The following is an 8183-nucleotide window of genomic DNA, read 5'->3' on the forward strand; positions in this document are numbered from 1 at the left end:
TTCGGTGCTTGAGAAGGACTCGGAATGTTTCTCGGCCGCTGAGGGAAACCGTGTCTCTGCCGTCTCCCGCAGGCAGCACGGTGGGGAGCTTTCAGCCGTGCCCATGGGGCGGTGCTGTGAAAGGCTCCCAGGCGAATGCATGGCCATGCGAAACCCACCAGCAGCGCCTGGTCCGAAGGGGCTCTCTGGTCCCCAGGAAGAGCTGCCCCGGGACTGCGGGGTGGTGGAAAGGGTGCGTACGAAGTCCCTCGGGTCTTCGGAAGCCCCCGATGCAGCACGCATGGCCGAACGAGGCTGGGCTTGAGTCCAAAGCACTGCTTCGCTGTGGAGTTGCTGACTAGCCTTGGGAAGAGTCGGCCCCTTCCACGAAATGGGCACGTGGGCCCACCTGAGCGTGCTTCCTGTTTGCTGCTGGAGGAGAGCTGCATCAGGTAGAAACGGGAAAGGCTCCTTCCCAAAACTTGCACGCGGGGGCGAGAGTGCCGCTCCATCCCGGCTTGTGCAGAGGCGGTTCCTGGGAAGCGGGTGCTCTGGACCGGGGCCTGGGGCGGGTGGAGGGGTGCTTGCAGCATCCTTGCTGATGGGTTCTCAGGGGCTTTAATGGGCCTGTCGTTTCCACTCGCTCCAGAATTACGCATCCAGAGGCATGTGTGTGTAAAATAAGCTGAAGCATAGTGGCTGTAGGCCAAGGCCAAGGTAGCCGGACGAGGTAAGCGCTTCTGTTTTCAGCCTGGAGAAGGATGTTTGTTGCTGCCTTTTCAACCATGCTGCTGACTCGCTGCACTTTAATACGCACAGAAGCTTCCCCACCCTGTCTTGAACTATGACATGCCATGTAAATATCTGGGACGGAACAGAAATATGTATCATTTAATTCCGGAAAGGGTTATTCTTTCTCAGAACTGTTAACTTTTTAAAAACATATTTATTGAATTAAAGACCAGTGGAGTTACTTTTCAGTTTTTGTGCTCGAGCGCTTGTCTGGACCAGGAACGCTTGTGCATGGTGCTGAACTCCTGTACCAGGGCTGGGGATCGTGCCAGGATCGCATGGCTGCGACGCGCTTCCGGGGACTAAGGCGGCAGGTCTGTTCGCGTGGTCGTCGCTGCAAAGGCCAGCCTGCCCCCCGCACACGCACCCGGCTGAGAGGCCCCCTCGCTGGAGGGCCCATTTCGAGAGGGCCATTTCGACACTGTCTTGCTCAGTGTCGGGGACAGGCACGGCCACGGGCACACTCAGCTAACGCGGGAGACCCCCACGCACCCCCCCCCCGGACCCCTAGCCGGGATGGGGAAAGCCCTGGACACACCCCGGTGCACTCGCAGGCCACGTCAACCGCACCCGGCTAGATGGATCCGGGAGGGGACGGTGCCACGCACGTTCCAGCGCCCGGGGAGGTTTCATCTGCCCCTCTCTCCTTCAGCAGTGCTGTTTGAACTGAGCGGGACCGGGCAGGGGCTGGTCTTTTCCTCAGCGGGTCAGCCGAGAGCTCTTGAGATGTCTCGGAGTAAAATTCCTTCGCCCCTGGCTACTGGGGCCAGTGAGCGGAGGAGTGCCAGTGTCTCCAGCAGCGGCTGCGCATCATCCCTGCACTGGCGCAGGTGTCAAGAAGTGGGTCGGATTTTTTAAGTTCCTTTTTAAGACATGTGAGTTGCCATGCCTTCGATGGCATTGTATGCCGCCCAGGTTTAGGTACCACCCCCCCCCCCCGAGCTGAGGAGCATGGGGAAGGGTCCCCTTAGACGTAGGGTGCATTCCAAAGAAAGTCATGGGAACTGTATTTGGGGTAAACACCCATATAGCGTTGCTGTAAGTGCGTGTAAGAGCCACCCAACGCGTTTCTGTGCGTTGTGTGGCCCGACAGACAGACGGGGACGTCCCCTCATGGCCTGAATGAGTAAGAAATTAGTGTTTTCGTACCAATGCTTAAAGTTGATCTGTCAACAGTTGCCTGCCTACAAGAGCTCGCCAGCTTGGGGTTTAGGGAAAAGGGGTTGCTGCAGACCTGACTCTTACCTGCACAGGAAGGGGGAGGGGAGGAGGCCGGGGCGTCCCCAGGGACCAGCTCAGCCCCAGCCCCCCAGCATGCCGCTTTGGCGCCCCTCCTGCAATTCCCCGTCCTCACTGGGGACACGGGACCAAGCTCCAGCTGCGGGTCCAAGACTCCCCCAGACAATCCAAGAGGCCACAGAACTCTGGCTGCCCTCCGGCAAAGCCAGCAGGCCTTGCTCGCCAAGGTAGGTGGCTCTCCAGAGCGGCCCACGCCTGACAGGAGCAGGCTGGCTGGGGCATCTGGGTCCCGCGGCCCTGGGGAGGGCAGTAGCCCTGCAGGCAGGGGGCCAGAGTTCGCTTGCCAGCAACTCCGGGAAGGGCTGGAAATGGGCCCAGCCGGGCAGCGCAGCCGGCTCTTAGCCAGACGAACCGAGCGACTTCCCAGAAGGCCTGCTCCGTGTGCCGGTCACGCCAAGATGCCTCCGGATTTTTGTGTGAAGGGACAAATGGTGCGGATCACACTGCCACCCAAAGATGAAATGGGACAATGGGAAATAGTAATACAATTTTACTAGTTTATATATCAATCAAAGGTCTACACACTGCAACTATTCTATTACAATGTCCACACGTCTAGTATTGATGGAGTTACGGTATGATTTTTGGTATTATTAAACAATAAAGATATTCATGTACACAGTTAAGGAGAAGAGAAATCCTAAAAGCTGGGCACCACGTGGCCTCACCTCTCGTCTTCTCAGGTTGCATTAGCTAGCATTAGTCTGGTCAACAAGAAAAATAACGTAGAAATACAAATTATCTTTATATACAAACCAGTGCCTCTTATTGTAACCAGCTTATGACACACGCTGCACACAATAAAAGTTTATCTGCTGAGAACAATAGCTATTTCAGCATAGCACAAACCAGTATAAATTAAAAAAAATACAAAGGTGCAAAAACCTTCCATTCTACAGCTTTTCTGGTGAGAAGTTTTGGATTATCTAAGCGCTCAGAAATCCAAGCAGTGTTAGTACCTACCAGTGTGGTTATGAGAAGCATGGGGCAGGGAGGAGGCCGAGCGAGCGCCACCCAGCAGCCGGAGCCGCCGAGCGCGGGCGAGCCCGAGTGCGGACAGAGAGCCGCCTCTGGCAGCGGCTGAGGGGGCACTTCCTCACGTGCCCCCTGCCCGAATTGCTTTTGTCCCGTTCCCGTCTATGTGCAAAACGAAAAAAGAACCCCGGAAGCAGAATCGCCCGTGCAAAAGCAGAGAGGAGTTAATGAAGAGATCGAGGTCATAATACTTAATGCTTGGAAATCAAGTACAAAGGCCCTGCTCTGGAGCAGGGCTTGGGCTGGACCCCCGGCCAGGGGGAGCCCAGGGGCCAGCGGACCCCACGGGACACGTTGGCGCCACCGACCGCAAGGGGAGTGACGTTCCACTAACGAAATCTTCCCGAAACAACGGGGAGGGGGGCATGAACTGTGCGGGTCTGGAATGGTCTGGCTAGCCCCGGCCTTTTCTGTGGAGCTGGGCAGGCAGTCTCTGAGGACAGGTGCTTTAAAAAGTGGGGAGGGGAAGGAGGGTCCCCCGCCCCCAAGTTGCATAGAATTGATTAGCGACAGAACGAAACGCTGGACGTGAGAGGGACCAAGGTAGATGCGCACACACCTGGAGGAGGAGAGCCCGTTCCAGAGACGACCCCGCGCGCTCCCTGCTGGCCGAGGCGGGGCGGGGGACGACGACGGCCTGGTCTCCAGCATGGAAGTAGCTTCTTGTTGAAGAAGAGTTAATTTTTCCCTATTCCTTTCAAATAAAATCTTTAAAAAGTCCTAACTGTAAAAAAATCTCATCTGTAAACTTAATAAGTTAGAGGTTTGGGTAAGTTGTCGTACCGCGGCCTGCAAAATGCCTCCAGCCAGACTGTAGAATGGAGTGTTTTAATCTTCCTCCGAAAAGAACTTCGGGCTACAGCTACATCCCCCCGGTTAAATAATCAGTAGTATGAAGACCCCGTGTCTTGCCACGAGCCCCACGGCGTGGGCGGCGCATCCGGCCTGGGCCACTGACCTGTGGACGAGCCCCGGCATGCGCTGCTGTGTTTCCTGTGTCTATGTACAGTCTGTCCTCTCCCCGCACGGCGTCCGGCCAGGGGGCACCAGAAGGCGTCCGCGGGGGCTGCCCGCTCAGCACGTGTCCTTCCCCTGAACCCCCGTCACCGTCTTTATGGAGCTGAGCGTGCGGTTGAACCAGGTCTTCCGCGAGGCCTGCACCTCATTCAGCGCCTGCCCCAGGTCGTGCTCCAGGTCCTGCAAGCGAGCAAGGGTGCGGGGTCAGCCCCGAGGGCCCGGGGGATGGGCCGGGCGGAAGGGGCTGCTGCTGCGTTACGGTGGGCCACCCACATTCTATCCCACCTTCCTCAGCGGGGGCTTGGGGCTGCGGTGCCCATCAGCCCCGCTGGCGGAGACCGATGGGAGCTGCAGTGCAAGTCGCCCGCGGGGCCCCGAGACGGCCCGGCTTGTTCTGAGGGCTTCCCCTGCAGCTGGAAAAGCGGACTTGACGGTCGCAGATCTATTGGGAAGGGAGGGCCCCAGTCCAACGGGCCAAACGCCGCAGTGGCTCCTGGGCGAGGCGCACAACACACTGGAAAGCCACTGCTCTTGCTGCCGGAACTCGGGTGGCCGAGGGGGCGAGGGGGCTCCACATCCGAGACTAAAAGCTGGCATGCACGAGCCAGGGAGGCAGAAGCACGTGGAGGTGGCCCCGCCGGACAGCATTGGGGCTCCCCGCGCTTGGCTTGCGGTGCCTTTGCACCTGCTGGGTACAAACCGTGAAGGGCCCTTCTGGCCCCCTCCCCAGCTTTTCTGCAGCACTCCCAGGCCCCTGGGCGAAACGCGAGCGGCAGGGGGCGCCCCGGGGTTCATCGCGGCCTGGGTTAGGGTTAGGGATCCGGCCCACCTGGATCCGGCACTCGGCCTCCACCAGCTGCAGCTTGGTCTGCGCCAGCTCCAGCTCCATCTCGCGCAGCTGGTTGCACAGGGCCTCCCGCTCCTCGTTGGGCTCCTCGTCGGCGCCCTCGCGGGCCACGCCGGCGGCCTTCACCCGCCCCTCCTTGCTGAACAGCTCCCGGCAGCGGTCGCAGTCCTCCACCTTTTGCTGCGGGCAGGAGGGGCAGGCGGTCAGCGGCCCCCGGGCGTGACGCGCCCCACAGCAGCACAGCTCCCACTCGGCGCCCCCCGATCTGGCAGCTGGCAGCCCCTGCCCTCTGCCAGGAGGAGGCGGCCACGGACTCGAAATTAGCGCCTCCCGCCCATTTCTGGAGGGCTGCCTTTGCGGGCGGGTGGGGTTCAAATCCCCCTGCACCCTCTCAAGGACCCACCCCAGATTCCAGTGCAGGCCCCCCACTCCGGCAGAACTGCCTGGGGCTCACCCCCATGTTCCCCCTTCTGCTGACATTCGCAACGATGGGCATCCGGCTGCAGTCTCTGTCCGGCTCCCTCATTCAAAGGAGAATCTGCCTGGGAGGCTGATGTTAAAGTTACTCCCACCAAAATTACCACAAAGACCCCTGCCTTCCTGCGATGACTCGGGGGGGGGGGGGCTTCTGGACTCAGAGGAGTGTGGAAGGAGTTGGGACAATGGCTGTGAAAGAAGCCCCCAGAAATCCCCGGGGCAAGGGCCTGGGGGGGGCTGCCCTGGGCGTAGGCACAAGTGCCTGCTCTCACCGGCCCTTACCCGGATCTTCTCGATCTCGGCCTTGTTCGCCAGCTGCTGCTTCTCCAGCCTCTCGCTCAGTTGGGAGCAAATCTGCACAGACAGGCAGAGCTCAGCCGCCGGAGGCGCCCTCACCCACGCGTCCCGCCGGAGCGCCGGGGAGAGCTCTCCTCCCAGGACGTCTGCCCTTCCCTCCTGGAGCCACCGAGCCACCCTGCGGTCCTTCCCCTGGTCCCCCAGGGATGCGGCGGCCGAAGCGCGGGCATTACGAAGGGGCGGAGAGGGAGGCTGCAGAAAACAGCTGCCGCTTGCTGCCCCGTCGAACCTACAGGGGTGGGAGCTGCGTGCCAGTGCGTCAGAGGGACCCCAGCTCCGGCAGCAAGGAGCCCACTCCAAGTTGGGGCAGCCGGCACCGAGGCCACGGATCCAGTGGTCTCAAGGCAGAGCCCACGGAAGCCTCGGACGGGGCTCACCTGCTTGTAGTCCCCGATGATGGAGCTGTTCTTCTTGATCTCCGACTCGGCCTTGTCCAGCTCTCGCCGGCACATCTCCTTGAGCTGCGACCGAGAGGATGGGAGAGGGGCCCGGTCATGGGGGGCTGCGGATGGGCCGTCCCCCCCACCGGCCCCTCAGAGAGCAGCACCGGGGCCTGGGGCTGCTTCCCAGGCTGGGGGCTGACTCCTTTGGTGATACCATCCTGAGGGGGAGGAAAGGCCAGGACAAGCCCTGCAGAATGTGGCGAGTCCTGGCTAAGGACAAGGGGGCCAGCTGATGGGAAGCCACAGCCCTCGCAATGCAACTCCCAGAATCCTCCAGCCCCCGGGCAGCGCCAGCGGGGCAAAGCTGCTCCGGGAGGTTCCCGTGTCACGCGAGCTGCAAGCTGGGATTTTCTGCGGCCAAAGCCCCTGGCTCGGAGGGCCTCGGACTCCGGATGCGCCTGGCCCAGCCCAGACTGCAAACAGGCCACATGGGGGGAGGCGGCCCCCAACTCCCTCCTGCCCCTCCTGGCCCGAACCTGAGCAGCCTCCTCCTCCAGGCGCCTCTTTTCATCCTCCGCATCGATCAGCTTCTGCTTGGTCATCAGCAGCTCCTTGTTCAGGGCGTCCGCCTTCTCCTCTGCCTGGAACAGGAAACACATAGGGCCCATTGCGGCCTGTCCTCGAGCGCCCGTCCAGGCCGGCAGCCTCTGTCCCCTTGAGCACACGTCCACAACCGCACACCAGATCCGGGCCAGACGCCCGGAAACGTTTCCTCACTGCCCGAGGACAGGCCTGGGCTCTCCCGTTCAAGGGACACCCACACCCACACTGGGCAGGCATGGGGGTGGGATGCCGTGATGGGGGCCCGCGCAAGCAGGGCCTCCTCGGCCCCTTCCGGCCCGCCTGCTCTAGGAGTACGAAGCTTCTCGCGGGCAGGGGCAGCTTCCGCACCCCCCGCAGAGGACACGGCAGGCACCGGAGCCCCCCACCCACACGCACCCAGAGGAGGGGCGGCGGTGACAGAGGGCTGCCAAGACCCCGCCGGCCCGCGCCGGCCAGCACTTACGTTGTCCAGGTCCTTCCTCAGGGCGATCTTGCTCGTCACCAGCTCGTGGGCCAGGTCGTCGTTCTCCTGCTCCAGCCGCATGTTGGCTTCCTGCAAGCGCCGGTTCTCCCGCTGAGGGAAGGCCGGAAGAGAAACGGGGCATTGACTGGGAACTCCCTTCCCCGCTCCGAGGGGCTCTCTCGGCCGCGGGGCAGGGCTCTCCGTCAGCACGCGGGGTCCTGGAGCAGCCCTTGAAAACGAGCGCAGGAAGGCAGGTGGATGCGGACTGGGACCCCTTAGCCAAAAGGAGAACTACTCACTACTTCGGATCCATGTGGGAGGCTCGAGGGCAGTGATGGCAAACCTTTTAGAGACCGAGTGCCCAAACGGCACCCCGATACCCTCTTATTCCTTGCAAAGTGCCAACAAGGCAATAAAACCAGAAAACTGAGGTCTTAGTTTGGAAATAACAAATCACAGCGACTACAAGAAAAAAAATATATCCTTGGCAGTGCACTGACTGGCAATGCGATGCCTGGAATGAGTTGTGGCGAATGAGTCACAACACAAGACGACACTGGCTGGCAAAGAAACTCCTTCCCAGGCATGTGCACAGCCGAAATGCACACCGTTGTCCTGTGCTTAGCTCCTAGGGCAACGCTGGGGCGACGTGACGCACGTGCCGATTCTAAACACATCCCCAACATCAAAACCCTGCCGGGACACCTCGATTTTAAAACCCTAACCCTAACCTGGGGCACAACCATAACCCTAAAATAGGGATCAAGTTCCACTGAAGATCATGCGATTTTTTAAAAGCCTCCTTTGAGAGGGTTTTTCGGCACAGCTCAACATTTCTGCCCATTCTAAGCGCATTCCAACCATCAGATCCATGCCAGGACACCTCCTTTTTCTAACCCTAACCCTAACCTGGGGCACACCCCTAACCCTA

At 60.5% G+C, this 8183-nt stretch overlaps 1 protein-coding gene across 6 annotated transcripts in view; it reads right to left on the bottom strand.

Annotated features, from left to right (window-relative positions):
* Nucleotides 1-2545: 2545 nt before the first annotated feature.
* The window catches only part of RABGAP1 (RAB GTPase activating protein 1), a 58951-nt gene continuing 53313 nt past the window's right edge, over nucleotides 2546-8183 (bottom strand). For all 6 annotated transcript variants that reach the window (XM_044439759.1, XM_044439760.1, XM_044439762.1 and 3 more), the window contains 6 exons: nucleotides 7253-7363; nucleotides 6723-6827; nucleotides 6181-6264; nucleotides 5729-5800; nucleotides 4952-5149; nucleotides 2546-4302 (listed from right to left, as the gene is read on the bottom strand). In XM_044439759.1, coding sequence (XP_044295694.1) covers nucleotides 4180-4302; nucleotides 4952-5149; nucleotides 5729-5800; nucleotides 6181-6264; nucleotides 6723-6827; nucleotides 7253-7363 — 693 coding nt within the window. In that variant the 3' untranslated portion in view covers nucleotides 2546-4179. The remainder of the gene's footprint in view (nucleotides 4303-4951; nucleotides 5150-5728; nucleotides 5801-6180; nucleotides 6265-6722; nucleotides 6828-7252; nucleotides 7364-8183) is intronic.

The sequence above is a fragment of the Varanus komodoensis genome, unplaced genomic scaffold (assembly GCF_004798865.1).
Source record: "Varanus komodoensis strain SLA01 unplaced genomic scaffold, ASM479886v1 scaffold36, whole genome shotgun sequence".
Classification (NCBI taxonomy): Eukaryota; Metazoa; Chordata; class Lepidosauria; order Squamata; family Varanidae; genus Varanus; species Varanus komodoensis.